This window comes from Pristis pectinata, chromosome 20 (assembly GCF_009764475.1).
Source record: "Pristis pectinata isolate sPriPec2 chromosome 20, sPriPec2.1.pri, whole genome shotgun sequence".
NCBI lineage: Eukaryota > Metazoa > Chordata > Chondrichthyes > Rhinopristiformes > Pristidae > Pristis > Pristis pectinata.
This window is the reverse complement of record NC_067424.1, coordinates 7,135,563-7,154,401: the sequence shown is the minus strand read 5'-3', so window position 1 is coordinate 7,154,401 and position 18,839 is coordinate 7,135,563. Positions and strand designations below refer to the sequence as shown.

General features: G+C 46.8%; 1 protein-coding gene across 1 annotated transcript in view; it reads right to left on the bottom strand.

Annotated features, from left to right (window-relative positions):
* LOC127580968 (Krueppel-like factor 15) overlaps positions 1 to 18,578 on the bottom strand; it is a 34,258-nt gene extending 15,680 nt beyond the window's left edge. The window contains exons 1-2 of the mRNA XM_052034975.1: positions 18,379 to 18,578; positions 1,412 to 2,482 (exon numbers count right to left, since the gene is read on the bottom strand). Coding sequence (XP_051890935.1) covers positions 1,412 to 2,358 — 947 coding nt within the window. The 5' untranslated portion in view covers positions 2,359 to 2,482; positions 18,379 to 18,578. The remainder of the gene's footprint in view (positions 1 to 1,411; positions 2,483 to 18,378) is intronic.
* Between the last annotated feature and the right edge of the window lie 261 nt (positions 18,579 to 18,839).

Sequence of the window (18,839 nt, the reverse complement as noted above, 5' to 3'; positions counted from 1 at the left end):
AGGTAGAGGGACGTGGGCCAACTGCGGGCAAAAGGGACCAGCTCAGGTGGTTGGCATGGATAAGGTTGGCCGAAGGGCCTGTTTCCGTGCTGTATTACTGTATCACACCGCTCGTCCCAGGAATTAGGTGAATTTCTTTTGGAGTGTTGACAAGAAGTGACAAACATGCCGCAGAGGAGCAAGTCTCACCGATTTTTATCAAGGCACCATAGAAAGCATCCTATCCAGATGCATCACGGCTTGGTACGGCAACTGCTCTGCCTGAGACCACAAGAAACTGCACAGAGTTGTGGACACAGCTCAGCACAGCACAGAAACCAGCCTCCCCTCCATGGACTCTGTCTACACTTGTTGCCTCAATAAAGCAGCCAACATGCCCACCAACCCCGGACATTCTCTCTTCTCCCCCCTCCCATCGGGCAGAAGATACAAAAACCTGAAAGCACGTACCACCAGGCTCAAGGACAGCTTCTATCCCGCTGTTATAAAACTATTGAATGGCTCCCTAGTACAATAAAATGAACTCTTGACCTCACAATCTACCTCGTTATGACCTTGCACCTTATTGTCTGCCTGCACTGCACTTTCATTGGGGCTGTTACACTTGGTTATTGTTTTACCTCAATGCACAGTGTAACGAATTAATCTGTGAGAATGGTGTGCAAGACAAGTTTTTCACTGTACCTCAGTACGTGACAATAATAATCCAAACAAATCCACATGCAATGAAACAGAGGGTGCTTCTCTCCTCTTCCATCAGGTAGAAGATACAGGAACCTGAGGGCACATACCACCAGGCTTAAGGACAGCTTCTACCCCACTGTGATAAGACTATTGAACGGTTCCCTTATATGATGAGATGGACTCTGACCTCACGATCTACCTTGTTGTGACCTTGCACCTTATTGCACTGCACTTTCCCTGTAGCTGTGGGCAGGCACGGTAGTGTAGTGGTTAGCGTAACGCTTTTCAGCGCCAGCGACCCGGGTTCAATTCCGGCCGCTGTCTGTAAGGAGTTTGTACGTTCTCCCCGTGTCTGTGTGGGTTTCCTCCGGGTGCTCTGGTTTCCTCCCACATTCCAAAGACTTACGGGTTAGGAAGTTGTGGGCATGCTATGTTGGCACCAGAAGTGTGGCGACACTTGCGGGCTGCCCCCAGAACACTACGCAAAAAGATGTATTTCACTGTGTGTTTCGATGTACATGTGACTAATAAAGAAATCGTAATCTTTTCCGAATCTTTACTCTGTACTGTTATTGTTTTTACCTGTACTACCTCAATGCACTCTGTACTAACTCAATGTCACCGCACTGTGTAATGAATTGACCTGTACGATCGGTATGCAAGACAAGTTTTCCACTGTACCTCGGTACAAGTGACAATAATAAACCAATACCAATAATTGACTTACCGCCAATCGCAATCTGGCCACGTGCAGGAGTAGGGTTTCTCCCCCGTGTGCCGTCTGTAGTGTGCCTTGAGATGGCTGCTCTTGGTGTACATCTTGTTGCAGCCCGGGAAGGAGCACTTGTGCACTCTGATGACGTCCGCCGTGGGCGACTTCTGCAGCTTCTGGGCGGCATCGACGACGTTCACCAGGCTGCCGACAGCCACGGACCTCGCCGCCAGGGGCAGTGGCGCGATCTTCACGAACTGGCGGGTGGCACTGTTCGCGGGCGCCTGGACCAGCTGCGGCACCAGGGCGAAGGTCTGACCCTGGACGTTCACAATCAACTGCGTCAGCTTCACGCCGCCCTGGGCAGGCGCCGAGGGGTGCGCGGCGGACACCTGGGCGGGCTGAAGCTGCAGGACGACAGGAACGCTTCCGGCCATAGCTGTGCCAGTCACCTCCGGGCCGGACCCATTCCCTCCCTCTTCGGAAGACCCACCAGATTCCACCGAAGCCTCTGACTTCACCTCCACTTTGATCTCGGTGGCCGTGCTGCCTTCTGAAAGTCCTTCCTTGACCACCTCCATTTTCTCCTTCAAGAATTCCTCAATCTCCTCCAGCGTGGGGATAAAGTCACCGGATGAGTTGGGGCCAAAGTCGGGCATTGTTACCGCGGCCTCAAACACCGGGGACTGGGCGTCTGCCTTCGGATGCTGCCGGCTGTCAAGGTTTGACATGAGCATCCGCACCACGCTGCATGGCTCCAGCAGGCTGGAGTTGGCACTGCTGTAGCTGGTGTCCTGGGAGTCCGGGCTCGAGCAAGAGCGGGGACTGCATCCTTCGCTGCCGCCGTCCTCCACCAAGACCGAGCTCGCCCCCAGCTCGGCAGGAGGCAGGCCATGGCTGCTTCCCAAGGGTGGCAGCAGGTCACTAATACACAGCGGCTCACTGTGGTTTAATGAGACCATTTGTTTCCAAAGCTCCAACTCGGTTCCAGAGTTCAGGACAGAAACAAAAGAAAAAACCACAACGAGTCCAAGGAACACAACTGTGTGCTTCAGCGGTTAATGTCGGGAACTCATCATGACGAACCTGCCAGGAAACCGAAGAGTAAAACAATTAAAGCAAGAAATTTAAGTGCAAAAACTGATGCAAAAATCAATGTTAACCTTTTGTCATACAGCTATATAGCACAGAAACAGGCCCTTCAGCCCAACTCATCTGTATCAACCAAGGTGCCGACCAGAGTCAGTCCCATTTGCCCGCGTTTGGCCCCTATCCCTCTAAACATAGAACAGTACAGCACAATACAGGCCCTTTGGCCCACAATGTTGTGCTGACCTTTAAACCTTGCCTAAGACTATCTAACCCCTTCCTCCCACATATTCCTCTATTTTAAATTCCTCCATATGCTTATCAAGTAATCTCTTGAATCTGACCAACGTACCTGCCTCCACCACCACCCCAGGCAGCGCATTCCATGCCCTAACCACTCTCTGGGTAAAAAACCTTCCTCTGATATCTCCCTTGAACTTCCCACCCATTACTTTGAAGCCATGCCCTCTTGTATTGACCTTTCCTGTCCAGGTAACTGTCCAAATGTCTTTTAAATGTCGTAATTGTACCCACCTCAACCACTTCCTCTGGCAGCTCGTTCCATATACAGACCGCCCTCTGCGTGAAAAAGTTGCTCCTTGTGTCCCTTTTAAACCTTACTCCCCTCACCTTAAACCCATGCCCTCTAGTTTTGGACTCCCCAACCCTGGGGAAAAGACTTTGGCTTACTAGTACAATCTACGGTATATCACAAGGCTGCAAAATTGTTGTTGACCTTAAGTGTGAACTCTTTTGCTCTCTAGACATTCAAAGTGTTACTGCTTTTTTTCCCATTTTTATTTCAGGTTTCCGACATCTGCAGTGTTTTGCTTTTGTACCTGATCTGGTCCATTTAGTTTGGATTCAGGGAACACTGGTAACTGTCCGCATTGTTGAGTCCCTGTCTGATTACAGATTCCTGTCCTGATTTGCCATGCAAACAATACTGTGGCTGCAAAAGTTTGGTTTGAAGCTCAAGCAATTGTGTCAAACATGTGAAATGCCTCTGAATCGAGACACGTTTATAGATTTTCTTAAATGGAAACAAAAAATCTCTGCGCCATGCTTCAATGTAGCACAGATTCTGTCTAATGCTCCAACAATTTATTGGACAAGGTACCACAAGGACAGACAAATGAACTTCCTTGGTAATCCATGACTATAAACTAACTAATGACAGTGATGTGGTGCAAACATGGGTGACCTCACTTTGGAAAATGGAAGCACTTTTGTAATGGAAACATTGACAGACTAGCTGGAGGAATGCACAGAGCACAGATACTCTTAGCAGCTATTATGCAGGGTGAGATCATCACTGTCAGAAAACAAAACTGCTGGAGGAACTCAGCGGGTCAAACAGCATCTGTGGAGGCAGAGGGGTGGTCGACGTTTCGGGTGGAGACCCTGCATCAGGACTGAGAGTTGAGGGGGGAGATGGCTGATATGTGGAAGTGAGAAGGAGAGGTGAGACAGAGGCTGGGAGGTAACAATGGAGGGAGGGATGGAACGCTACCAAGACTTGTTGCCCTCCCCCACCTGATTCTATCTGCCCATCACCCACATACCTATCCACCTGGGGCTCCCCTCTTTCCTATCACCTCTCCCTCCCCTACCTGGCTCCATCTGCCTAACATCCCTGGTTCCACCTAGCAGCCCGCTTATATCCTACTCCTCGCCTCCCCACCTCAGCTCATCCTCTCCCTCATGACCTGGTGCCACCAATCACCTACCAGCCTCTGTCTCAACCTTCCTTCTCACATTATACTGGCTATCTTCCCTCTACACCTCAGTCCTGATGCAGGGTCTTGAACCTGATACACCGACCACCCCTTTGCCTCCACAGATGCTGCTCGACCCACTGAGTTCACTTCTCGCTCCAGATTCCAGCATCTGCAGTCTCTTGTGTCTCCTCAGATCGTCACCACGTCTGCTTGATGGCAGTTCCAGTAACAGACCATCAATCTGCTGTATATTTCCCTCTACACAGAAGCTGCCTACTTGGTGAGTACTTCCAGCATTTAACGTTTTAATTTTAGGTCCAAACTGTGCCTTGATGTCTTTGGTATTAAACCTTAATGGTCCGAGATGGAAGGAGGTGCGATGGAAAGAATGGGTGGAGATTTCGCTGGGTCCCTTCAGCACACCGAGTCCCTGCCGAGTCCATCAAGCACCCATTTAAAATAATCCTACGCTTAAAGAGACACAAAAAATGTTGGAAACACTCAGTAAGTCAGGCAGCATCTGCAGAGAGAGAAATAGTTAACGATCCAGGTCTGAGATCCTTCATCAGGACAGCCTGAGTGTTTCCAGCGTTCTGTTTTTATTTCAGATTTCCAGCATCTGCAGTTGTTTGTGATTTTCAGTCCTACACCAATCGCATTTCATTAGCCACAGAATTGTACAGCACAGAAACAGGCCCTTCAGCCCACCACATCCATGCTAACCCTTTTGCCCATCTACCCCACTCCCATCTGCCTGCACATTCTCCCGATGTTCCCATTAATCTCTTCCCACCCGCACAGATTTAATCTCTCACCTACACACTTGGGACAATTCAGCGGCCAATTAACCTACCGACTCATACATTTTGGGATGTGGGGGGAGACCCAGGAGGTCACAGGGAGAACATGCAAACTCCACACAGACAGCACCAGAGCTCAGGATTGCGCCCAGCTCACTGAGAGTTGTGAGGCAGTGGCTCCACTAACTATGCACACAAAATGCTGCAGGAACTCAGCGGGTCAGGTAGCATCAATGGAGGGAAATGGACAGTCAACATTACAGGCCGAGACCCTTCATAAAGACTTCACCCAGTCCTGATGAAGGGTCTCGGCCCAAAACGCCGACAGATATTTAAGATCAGATTTCTTTATTAGTCACATGTACATTGAAACACACATGGAAATGCATCTTTTGCGTAGAGTGTTTTGGGGGCAGCCCGCAATTGTCGCCACGTTTCCACGCCAACATAGCATGCCTACAACTTCCTAACCTGTACGTCCTTGGAATGTGGGAGGAAACCGGAGCACCCGGAGGAAACCCATGCAGACACGGGGAGAATGTACAAACTCCTTACAGACAGTGGCGGGAATTGAACCTGCGTTGCTGGCACTGTAATAGTGTTACACTAACCGCTACGCTACCGTGTCTGCCACAACCATTTGGGTGTCGGGCAGTCAAATCAGCTCACAATGACTTTCTCAGCAGAGAGAGCAGTGAAGCAACAGCCCAGGCAGGGTTGCACCTTCAGGAAGTCAATGGACACAAAGAAAGGAAAGAGGGAAGGTGAAAGGTGAAAGCTGAATTACCTGGTTATGCAGGACAAACAGGCGAGTTATACACACAGTCACAGCAGAGATCTTCCCTGGGCTGCGTACACCCAGAAATTCCTGCACAGGTTATTTTCTGCTCTGTTGTCTGAAGAAGACAACAGGTAGGACTAGCATCAGTTCCAGAGTCTCACCAGGTAGAAATGGGTTGGGCCATTGAATGCGTACCTCTCCCCCCCAAAGAGTCTGCCTGAAGTGGTAAACCCAGATGCAAGAACAATGGCCCTGTCACATTGCGATTCCAGGAGTATTCAGTGACGAGAAATGTTCCCTTTGAGGTCACTCCTGGTCTGAACTGGGTCCCCATTGAAAATATGTGCACCATCTGGAGAAGGAGAGATGAAGATGATGCTCCAAGTTTCAATCTGTGTAGCAGTGATGGTTATGATGTAGATTTTAAACACCCATGGGTCAGAAATGAAGTTGTTATACTAACCACCAAAGATTTCCCTCAACAGATGCACCAAAACCCCTCTCTCCTTAACAAAATTATACTTCAATGCAGTGATATAGTTTTTAAAGTTTAAGGTGAGGCAGCACGGCTGCTTCCTCACAGCACCGAGAGACCCGGGTTCAATCCTGACCTTGGGTGCTGACTGTGCGGAGTTTGCACGTTCTCCCTGTGACTGTAAGGGTTTCCCCCGGGTGTACCGGTTTACCTCCCACATCACAAGGATGTGTGGGTTAGTGGAATAATTGGCTGCTGTAAAGTGCCCCCCAGTGTGTGGGTGAGTGTTAGAACCTAGAGACACAGGAGACTGCAGATGCTGGAATTTGAAGCAACACACAAATTGCTGGAGGAACTCAGCGGGTCAGGCAGCATCTGTGGAGGGAAATGGACAGTCAACATTTCGGGTCGAAACCCTTTATCTGAACTGAGTCTGCAGGGTAGTTGGAGGTGATCTGGGGAGAATAAAATGGGATTAGAGTGGGATTAGTGTAAATGGGTATTTTATGGTTAGCATACTCAGTGGGCCGAAGGGCCTGTGTTGTGCTGTCTCTCACTATGACTCTGTGATTGTCCCTTTAATTAAAACAAAAACATTCCACTCCCATTTATAAATGTGTAATTCTTTGAAATCAGAAGTAAATTTGGACGGTTAGTACAGACTAGTGATCTTGCAGATGTGATTGTTGAACAAAGTGAAGCATTCCTTAACACTTTGCAGGGATTTAGGTTGCAACGGGTGCCCATATAAAATGGTCAGGTCCAGTAGGCTGACGAAAGGTGCAGATGGACTCCTGCACTTGCCTCAGACACCAACACCTCGGATGGCGGTCCGGGAAGGCTATGGACTTATTACAATTGCTGGTGTGGAAGAACATAGAACAGTGCAGCACAGGAACAGGCCCTTCGGCCCACCATGTCTGTGCCGAACACGAAGCCAAATTAAACTAAATTTCTGCCTGCACATGACCCATATCCCTCCATTCCCTGCATATTCATGTGCTTGTCTAAAAGCCTCATAAAGACCTCTATTGTGTCTGCTTCCACCACTCCCCCCAGCAGCACATTCCAGACACCCACCACTCTCTGTGTAAACAAAAACTTGCCCCCCCCCACATCTCCTTTAAACTTTCCCCCTTGCATCTCAAATGCATGCCCTCTAGTATTTGATATTTCTACCCTGGGAAAAAGATTCTGCCTATGCCTCTCATGGTTTTATGAATTTCCATCAGGTCTCCCTTCAGCCTTCTCAAATTTCTCTTAAGCATGTTAAATATATGCTCCTCCTGAGCACACTACATACATATTTCTCCTGAGCACGCTACACCCAAGTTCCTCCTGAGCATGCTGCATCTGTTGCTCCTGAGAGGTGCCACATGCAAGTTCCTTCTGAGCTTGCTACACACATTTTTCCTGAAACAGGCTACACGCAATTTCCTCCTGAGCATGGTACACACACTCCTGCTGAGACACGCTGCACGCAAGATCCTCCTAACACATAATTCTCCTGGGCATGTTGCACACATTTCTCTTGAACGTGCAAACATACACATGCCTACAGAGCACACAGCATATTATTTCTCCTGAGCATGCAACACACGTTTCTGCTCAACATGCCACATGCACAGTCCATTCAAGCACGCTTCATTCACATTCCTCCTGAGCACATTACATGCATGTTTCTCCTGAGCACGTTCGAATGAAGCTTGCTGCAATTTCCATACACTGTTTCCAAAACAAAAGCAAAGAAAAATTCCAATTTGCAAATAAATGAATCAACAGTTTTGTTTCTTCAGTTCCCTCAGATAGATTTAACTGTGCGTTCACTGAAATATTGCTTCTCTTTAAATGCAGGCCCTGTCCCTCAGTGCTACCTGATCAGCCCAGAAAGCGGTCTCTGGCAGATTTCTATGAAACTGAAGCTCCACTAGACAGGAAAGGAAATTTAGCACTGGCAAAGAGGGGCTTTTTATCTGATGGTAATCTCACCTGGTTGTACACAGACCAACTTTGCTGAGTGGTTTATCCTGTTTGATGGCCTCTCCACAGATACCAGACAAGGGCTCAATGTTACTTCCAGTTTGATTGACACTTCCAAAAATAGAGTCATTGTGTTGCCAAATAGTTAAATGACTCATTTGCAAATGACACTGAGCTACCAGTTAATGCACAGTCACCAGACTGACTGAGTCAGTCATCAGGTTCATGATCGGAATCTTGCTAACCTAACTACGGTCAGCATGGCTAGCAGACAGGCTCAAGTGGCTGAATGGTCCACTACTGCTCCCACTTTTTACAGAGTGAGGATGCCAGTTCCTCTGTGTTCCAAGTGTACTTCCTACGTGCCGGTGTACAAAATATTAAGAGGAATAGATAGATTAGCGAGCCAGCACCTCTTTCCCAGATGCTCAATACAAGAGGGCATGGCTTTAATGGGTGGGGTTCAAGGGAGATATCAGAGGGAGGTTTTTTACCCAGAGAGTGGTTGGGGCATGGAATGCGCTGCCTGGAGCAGTGGTGGAGGCAGGTACATTGGTCAAATTCAAGACATTGCTAGATAAGCACATGGAGGAATTTAAATAGAGGGATATGTGGGAGGAAGGGGTTAGATAGTCTCAGGCGAGGTTTAAAGGTCAGCACAACATTGTGGGCTGAAGGGCCTGTGTTGTGCTGTACTGTTCTATGATTCTATGAATGAAGCTTACAAGAGGGATCAGTGACAGACACCAGGAACGGAACCAGAGTTTGGAAAAATGCAACTGAGCTTCTGCTGGCATGTCTTGTTGAAACAGACACGATCCTGAGGGGCATTAACAGGGCAGACGCAGAGAGGGCGATCCCTATGGCTGGTCCGTCAGGGGTACAGCTCTCCCCTCCACTGACAGCGTCTGCAGGAGGCGCTGCCTCAAGAGGGCGGCATCATCAAGGATCCCCCACCATCCAGGTTATGCCCTCTTCTCAGGCAGGAGGTACAGAAGCCTGAAGTCCCACACCACCAGGTTCAGGAACAGCTGCTTTCCTACAACCATCACGCTCTCAAACCAACCTGCACAGGCCTAACCCTACCTCAGCAATGGAACACTATGACCACCTCTTGCACTACCATGGACTTGTCTCAGATTGTGTTTTTATTTTCAGTAATGTCTGTCCTTTTTTTTCTCTTCACTGTCTTGTATAATTTCTGTTCAGTGTGCTATCTGAACCCACATGGCAGTGATACTGCTGCAGGTAAGATATTCATTTTACCTGTATCTCACTGAACTTGTGCATATAACAATAAACATGACTTGACCTGACAGCTTAGAACTGGTGGCATTGCCTTGCAATAAGGTGTCAACCACAGCAGGCTCAGCTCGGTAGAAAGTACATTCCCCAGAGAGCTGTAAGCATTTGGAATTCTCTACTGCAAAGGCTGTGGTTTCTCAGTGAGGTTGGAACATACGAGTTCCTGAAGGGTCTGGACAAGGGTGCTTTGTGGAGAGACTGTTTGGATGAATCTAGAACCATGGACCCAGTTAAGACAGATGAAGCAATTTTCTCAGAGAATCACAAGTCTCTGGATCTCTCTTCCTCAAAGAGCAGTGGCTGTAGAGTTTTGTACATTTTTAAGGTGGAGATGGATAGATTCTTGATAAGCAAGGGGTAGAAGGTTATCGGGAGGAGAAGGTAATGCAGAGTTGAGGTTACGATCAGATCAAGCCATGATCTTATTCAGTGCAGAGCAGGCTCCTCATTCGGACATGATGGGTTTGTGACACTAAGGGAATCAGATGAAATGGGTGATCAGACAGGAATGCGGTGGAAAGTCGACCATACTCTTACTGAATGCAGGAAAGACTCAAAGTTACGACACCATCTCTATCCTGTTTGTAGGTTCCATGTGTCTGCACATCACCAACCCCAAATCAGGATTATTATCACTGACTTATATGATGTGAAATTTGTTGTTTTGTGGCAGCAGTACAATGCAAAGACATAAAATTACTACAAATTACAAAAGTGAGTGCAAAAAAGGAGTAATGAGGTAGTGTTCACGGACAGTTCAGAAATCTGATGGCGGAGGGGAAGAAGCTGTTTCTGAATTGTTGAATGTGGGTCTTCAGGCTCCTGTACCTCCTCCCCGATGGTAGTAACGAGAAGTCACCTCACTTCTGAATAAAAGTACCAACAAAACCTGCTGGTTACCTGGAGCAAAAAAACGAGCTGCTGGAGGAACTCAGTGGGTCAGGCAGCATCTGTGGGGGGAAATGGACGGTCGACGTTTCGGGTCGAGACCCTTCAGTCCAGATGAGGGGTTTCAACCTGAAACATCGACTGTCCATTTCCCTCTACAGATGCTGCCTGATTCTCTCAGTTCCTTTGGCAGCTCGTCTCTTTTACGCCGAATTCCAGCATCTGCAGTATCTTGCCTCTGGTTATCTGGTCATTTTCTCTTCTCTCCTCTCCCATCAGGCAGAAGATACAAGAGCCTGAGGGCATGTACCACCAGGCTTAAGGACAGCTTCTATCCCACTTCTATAAGACTATTGAACAGTTCCCTTACACGATGAGATGGACTCTGACCTCACGATCTACCTTGTTGTGACCTTGCACCTTATTGTCTACCTGTACTGCACTTTCTCTGTAGCTGTGACACTTTGTACTGTTATTGTTTTTACCTATACTACCTCCCAATGCACTCTGTACTAACTCAATGTAACTGCACTGTGTAATCAATTGACCTGTACGATCAGTATGTAAGACAAGGTTTTCACTGTACCTCGGTACAAGTGACAATAATAAACCAATACCAATACTCATTCAGTGGGCAGCTGTGATTACCAGGCACACTTTCAGCACATTGAATCATCTCCTACACCGTTGCTTTCAGTTTCACTACAATTCCTACTAACAAGTTTTGTTGAAACAAAGTTTGGAATGTCATTCTTAATTCAAAGCAAAACTCTCTTGTTCCACTGATGCAGAAATCTTTCTCTACCATTCCTCCTGTGCACTCAATGAGGCAAGGCAGCCTATTCCAAAGACCGCTTCCAATGTCAGTGAACCAGTACTAGAGATGCAATATATGTTCTATTACTTGTAAAAGTGCAATGATTACTTTAGGTTTGTTACCGCTTTAAGAAACTGCATCACATGGTCAGTTCTCCAAACTGCAACGCTGCAGAAACTTCTGGAAGCAACTTGCTGAGAGTTAGCAAGAAAATGGAGCTTGACAATCCATAAGGGAGTTCATTCAACACTCCACAGTACAGTTCAACATGAACCCAATAAATCTAAAAGGCTAAGCATACAACTAGTGTGACTTAGAGAAAACATCTTTCTTTCTGCTTTGCTTTCCCCACCTCCAAAGTCAGGCTTTGCTGTAACAAATCGATTCCATTTGCAAAAGGGTTTGGAATAGAGATATATAAATTACGGTAATTAGCAAAGAATGCAGCAAACGACGATGATCTGGAATGCACAATCCAAAATTCAACAGGAGCATATTCAACAGCAACATTCAAAAAGGAATGGTTTAAATACCTGGAGGGAAAAACTGTGCAGAGCTCTGGGAGAGAAGGCAGGGGGGTGGCATTCATGAGATAGTAGCTTCAAAAAGCACCACGGGCCAAGTGGCCTTCTACACCATTTTGTGAATTCTGGGTGCACCAGTGCAGCACCAGAAATTTTTTAAAAAATTCCAAGCCAGTGGGTGAACTGCAGCAGGAGTGACATCTGGGGGACTTCTGGCATCAGGAAACAGAAAACATGAATGTTGGAAAACATTCCATAAAATTGTAGGGATGTCTATGGAAGAACTCCTCTCTCCAGTTATTTCAGCAAATCTGCAGGGACTCATTCATGCAGAAGAACACAATTAGATCAATACCCAATGTGTACAGCGATGTTCTTGGTGTCTCACTAGCTGATGTCACTCCAGTGTAGGGACACTGCACTGGCCAAGAGCTGGCAGCGAGGCTATCCAGGTACAATGCAGGTGCAACTACGGTCCAATCCAATTCAGAGCCATAGAGTTATGCAGCATGGAAACAGGCCCAATTCCGACCAAGTTGTCTACCTGAACTAGTCCCATTTATCTGCATTTGGCCCATGTCCCTCCAAACCTTTCCGATCCGTGCACCTGCCTCAATTGCTTTTAAATGTTGTAACTGTCCCTGCCTCTACCACACCCTCCGGCAGCTCGTTCCATACACCCACCACCCTCTGTGTGAAAGGTTACCCCTCAGGTCCCCTTTAAATCTTTCCCCTCTCACCTTAGACCCCCCTACCTTGGAAAAAAAAGGCTGTGACTATTCACCTTATTGATGTCCCTCAAGATTTTTTAAACCTCTATAAGGTCACCCCTCAGTCTCCCGTGTTCCAGGGAAAACAGTCCCAGCCTATCCAGCCTCTACGTATAACTCAAGCCCTCCAGTCCCAGTAACATTCTTGGGAATCTTTTTTGCACCCTTTCCAACTTAATGACATCCTTGCTATAGCTAGGTGACCAGAACTGCACACAATACTCCGTGTGGCCACACCAACATCTTGTGCAATCTAAACTGTGATTCTGTGGCAATTTTGGATTCTTGATACTTAAGATAAGATCTTTATTAGTCACAAGTACATCGAAACACACAGTGAAATACATCTTTTGCGTAGTGATTTTGGGGGGCAGCCCACAAGTGTCGCCACGCTTCCAGCGCCAACATAGCAGGCCCATAACTTCCTAACCCATATGTCTTTGGAATGTGGGAGGAAACCGGAGCACCCGGAGGAAACCCACACAGACACAGGGAGAACGTACAAACTCCTCACAGACAGTGGCCGGATTTGAACCTGGGTCGCTGGTGCTGTAAAGCATTGTGCTAACCCTCCAATACAAGCATTTTCACTCAGGTTGTCAGTAATGAGTGCAACCCACTTTCTGACACACACCGACTCTCCCTCACACTAACACACACATGTACGAATCTCACCCAATCACATACCTATGGAAGTGTCAGGTGTGCAAATATTATAAGCCCTGGGTTCTAATTTTACACCCCAGTGGATCTCCACAAGACATTGAACAGTTTCCTAAAATAGGTGGTGTCATTGACAGTGGAGGTGGTTCTCAGGATTTACAGAGGGATCTTGATCAGTTGGGTAGTGGGCCAAGGAATGGCAAATGGAGTTTAATTCGTTTAAGTGTGAGGTGTTGCATTTTGGGAAGACTAACCAGAGTAGGACATTCACAGTGAATGTTAGGGCCCTGGGGAGTGTTGTAGAACAGAGGGACCTAGAAGTACAAGTACATTGTTTTCTGAAAGTGGCGTCACAGGTGGACAGGGTGGTGAAGAAGGCTTTTGGCACGATGGCCTTCGTCAGTCAGGGCACTGAGTGTAGAAAATGGGTGTTATGTTGCAGTTGTACAAGACATTGGTGAGGCCACATTTGGAATATTGTATTCAGTTTTGGTCGCCCTGCTATAGGAAAGATGCCATTAAGCGGGAAAGGGTGCAGAGGAGATTTACGAGGCTGTTGCCAGGACTGGAGGAACTGAGTTATGGAGAGAGGTTGAGCAGGTTGGGACTTCATTCATTGGAGTGTAGGAGAATGAGGGGTGATCTTATAGAGGTGTATCAAATCATGAGGGGCATAGATAGGGTGAATGCACACAGTCTTTTTCCCAGGGTTGGGGAATCAAGAACTAGAGGGCACAGGTTTAAGGTGAGGGGGGAGAGATTTAATAAGAACCTGAGGGGCAACTGTTTCATCCAGAGAGTGGTCAGTATAAGGAATGAGCTGCCAGAGGAAAGTACGTTAACAACATTTAAAAGGCACTTGGAAAGGTACATGGATAGGAAAGGTTTGGAGGGATATGGGCCAAATGTGGGCAGATGGGACCAGCTGAGATGGGAATCTTGGTTGGCATGGTCTGGTTAGGATGAAGGGCCTGCTTCCTTGCTGTATGACTCGATGCCCAAAAATTTCACTCAGGAGGAATCTTTCAAGGAGCACCTTGAAATGCAAAAAACACAGTTGGAGAAGTTTAGCGTCAAGATTCAAGAAGTGGATGCAATTCTGGCAGCTAAAGGAAGAGAAGCAGCTGCTTCTGAAACTATTGCAATTTCTTCAATTAAACTTTTGTGAAATTACTCAATAATTGGATACAGGTCTCACCAACCACATGTGTGCGCACACGAGCACACACACACACACAAACAAAGTTGGACTACAAAAATAAGAACACAAATCACTTTTACAAAAACACAAATGATTTGATTTCACATCTGGCTCAGGTCATGGGTTAGGAACATGGCTCAGTTCCCACACACTCCATCTCTGGTTTCATGGGAACATTTTTTTTCACCCTCTCCCTTTCACAGCATCATTCACACAAAAAAAATTAAGCATTTATAAATTCTTAAAAAGGGAGCAGATGACAAAAGATCTTTTGGCTTCTCATTTTTTAAACTGGCCTATTGTATTCTGTGTCTGCACTACATGAGAAAATACTTTATATGGATACAAACATTGACACAGGACAAAATGTTTTAGTTTGCCACATTCCGATGTTATGGAGTCATCTGCCTCCATTGCACCACACTACCCTCTAACAATAAAGGTTTACGCCATTACACTGGAAGATGTGAGCCACTTCCATATCACTTTGTAGCGGACTTTGATAATGAAGTTCACCATCACTGTTAATGCAAGGAGCCCCACAGGTAAGTCAGATGAGCCTAGAGCATGAACCAGCACATGGAATTGTGATGTTACTGCAATCATGGAAACGTGGTTGAGGGAAGGGCAGGACTGGCAGCTTAATGTTCCAGGGCTTAGAAGTTTCAGTTATGACAGAGGGGAATGCAAAAGAGGAGGGGGAATCACACCATTGATAATGGAGAACATCACAGCAGTACGTAGAGAGGATATCCTGGAGGGATCGTCCAATAAGGCCATATGGGTAGAACTGAGGAATAAGAGAGGGGTGATCACTTTACTGGGGTCATACCATGGGCTTCCTCAGTCAGTGGGAAATAGCGGAACACATATGTAAGCAAATTGCAGAGATGTGTTAAAGCAATAGGGTGATAATAGTGGGAAACTTTGACTTTCCCAATATTGACAGGGATTGCCTTAGTGCATGGGCCTTAGATGGGGCAGAATTTGTTAAGTGTGTCCAAGGTAGTCTTTTGAGACAATATGTAGATGGTCCCACCAGAGAAGGGGCTGTACTTGACCTTATCTTCAGAAATGTAACCGGGCAAGTGTCAATTAGGAACCACTTTGGGTACAGTGGCCATAATTCTATAAGTTTCAAGGTAGTGATGGAAAGGGATAGGATTGGTCCTCAAGTTAAGGTCCCAACTAGGGGAAAGACTAATTATGATAGTACAAAAGAGGGCCCGGTGAAAGTAGATTGGGAGCAGATGCTTGCAGGTAAAATGACATCTGACAAGTGGGAGTCTTTTAAAAGAGTGTTGCAGAAGTTCAGGACCAGCGTGTTCCGGTAAGGGTGAAAAGTAAAGACGGCAAGCTTTGGAAACTATGGATGACAAAGGTTATTGAAGGTTTGAATAGGAATAAAAAGGAAGCATATCACAGGTTTAGGCAACTACAATCAAGGAAGTCCTTTTAGTAATGTATTAATTAAGAAATAAATTAGGTGGGGGCAAAGAAAGAGGCCATGGAATATCCTTGGCAGATAAGATTAAGGACAATCCTATGTTCTTCTATAAGTATATTTGGAGCAAGAGAGCAGTTGGGGAAAAAGTGGACTCTTAGGGACCAACGGGATAATCTACGTGTGGAGCCAGGGGATATGGGTGAGGTCCTAAATGAATACTTCCCGTCTGTATTCACCAAGGAGAAGGACGTGGAGGGTAGTGAGGAGTGGATACATTGATAGTCTGGAGCAGATCAGCATTAAGAAGGTGGAGGTGTTAGATGTCTTGGAACGCATAAGGGTGGATAAAACCCCAGAGCCAGATGAGATCTATCCTAGGCTGCAATGGGAAATACGAGAGGAGACAGCTGGGGTCCTGACAGAGTTTTCTGGATCTTCATTAGCCACTGGTGAAGTGCCACAAGACTAGAGGATTGCTAATGTTGTTCCTTTATTTAAGAAAGGCATCAGGGATAAGTCAGGTAACTACAGGCTGGTGGACCTTATGTCAGTGGTAGGGAAATTACTGGAGAAAATTCCAAGGGACAGGATTTGTGTACATTTAGAAAGGCCAGGGCTGATCAGGGTCATCAGCATGGCTTTGGGCGGGGGAAATCCTATCTCTCTAATTTGATTGAGTTTTTTGAGGAGGTAACTAAGAAAATTGATAAAAGCAGGGTGGTAGATGTTGCCTATATGGACTTTATTAAGGCTTTTGACAAGGTCCCGCATTGGTAGGCTGGGACAGAAGGTTAAGGCACATGGGATCCAACGCGAGCTGGCTAAACGCATCCAGTATTGGCTTCGTGACTGGAGGCAGAGGGTAGTGGTGGAAGGACGTTTTTCTGATTGGAAGTCTGATTAGAGATGTACCACAAGGGTTGGTGCTGGCATCTGTGCGATGTTAATATATAGTTAAAACTTGGATGTGAATGTGGGAGGTAACGATTAGCAAGTTTGCAAATGCTTAAGGATTGTTATAGGTAGCGAGGAAAGTTGTCTAAGGCTACAGAAGGATACAGATGGAAAGTTGGGCGAAGCATTGGCAGATGGAATTTAATCCCAACAAATGTGAAGTGATGTATTTTGGGAAATCAAAGAGGAGTCGGACATATACAGTAAATGGTAGGGTGCAGGGGAATGTTGCTGAACAGAGACTAAGGCGTCGTGACTACAGTTCCCTGGAAGTGACAAAATAGGTGGATAAGGTGGTGAAGAAGGCATGCGGCATGCTTGCCTTCATAGGCTGGGGCCTAGAATATAAGAGTCGGGATGTTACATTGCAACTCTACAAAACACCTTATAACCTACCTCGGTATGGCCCTTGGACCTCATTGTCTGCCTGCACTGTACTTTCTCTGCAACTATAACACTTTATTCTGCATTCTATTATTGCTTTTCCCTTGTACTACCTCAATGCACTGATGTAATGATCTGTATGGACAGCATGCGAAACAAAGTTTTTCTCTGTACCTCCGTACATGTGACAATAATAAACTGATTTACACAAAGGCCCTGTGTACGTGGTGGATGGAGCAGACCACCTTACAAACTACCCACATGCCCACCCCGACAGCCAGTTCCTGCCCCATCTGTCGATCGTACATTGGCCTCATCAGCCACCTCAGGGCCCAAGAAACCAAGTCTCCCTCAATCCTGAAGGAGTGCCTAAGGAGAAATGGGTCCAAAACAAATATTCTGCAGTTAATCGTGTGTAGTTTCTTCAATCAAAGAACTTTCATTGAAAAAAATTGCTACCAAAATCTTAATGCTGCAGGTTTCTGCATTCTTTTCTGTAAAACTGACCACAATGTTTTAGTTAGGAACAGGGTTAAAACACAATTGCACAGAAGCTCAAATTAGCTTGGCCGTTTAAATGCTAAGTTAAAAGGAAAATGCATTTTTTTGTTGAAGGCAGGTAGTGTCAACACTGGCGTCCCTTGTCTGCTGAAAGGTTAATTAATGCTGTAGTGCCGTGTGACAGCTCGAGGTTTACATTGCATCAGCCACTCAGCCACAGGGCCCGCCCTTGCTCCACTCCGATTGGCCTTCCCTTGCATCCGCGTTCCAATTTGGAAGGAGCTCTGCGGACCCTCCTCTCCTGATAGGTCAGAGCAGCTGTCAGTCGCAACAAGGACAGCTGCCATCGTGAGTATCAAATTACATTGAGGAAAAAAGTTGCAAAAAAAAATCCTCCTTCCGTCTGGCAGCTAAAGCTAATTTCAAAACTCTTCATAATTTTATTATAACATTTATAAGTTAAAGAAAGTTACATTATAGTTAACACCAAGCAGCTCTTTATATTTTGCAAATCACACTGCTTCCATGACGTGATTTAAGGAAACATTGCGGAATGAAAACAATTTTAAGCTTGTTTGGAATAACTGCGGGGTGGGGAGTGGGAGCTGCTACAATCAGAACCAAGAAGACAGTCTAAAAGGGCATTTGTCGTGCAGTATTATACTGAAATATATAATCTAACCTGATTTTGCACAGAAAATGCAATGCAGCCGTAGGAAACATCTGGCGCCCCCGCTGTCGTTGCAATGCACGGGTCTGTGCCAGTATTTGTTGATCTTTTATTGTTTTATCCACGCTTTGAGGGCATTGCCACTGCAGGGGGGACCCTGCTCCGCTCAGCCTGCCCCGCTGTCACGCGCTCGCTCCTTCCATGCTGGCAGCACCCGCGTCACGTGGCAGAGGCTCGTCCCCATCCCCCGCCGCCGATTGGCCGGCGGGAAGGAGGCTCGCCCGGGGAAGAGGTGGGCGGGGACAGCACGTGCTGCGGGCTCCCGTCAATCATCCGCCAGCCCCACCCCCGTCAATCATCCGCCAGCCCCCCGTCAATCATCCGCCAGCCCCACCCCCGTCAATCATCCGCCAGCCCCCCGTCAATCATCCGCCAGCTCCCCCCGTCAATCATCCGCCAGCCCCCTGTCAATC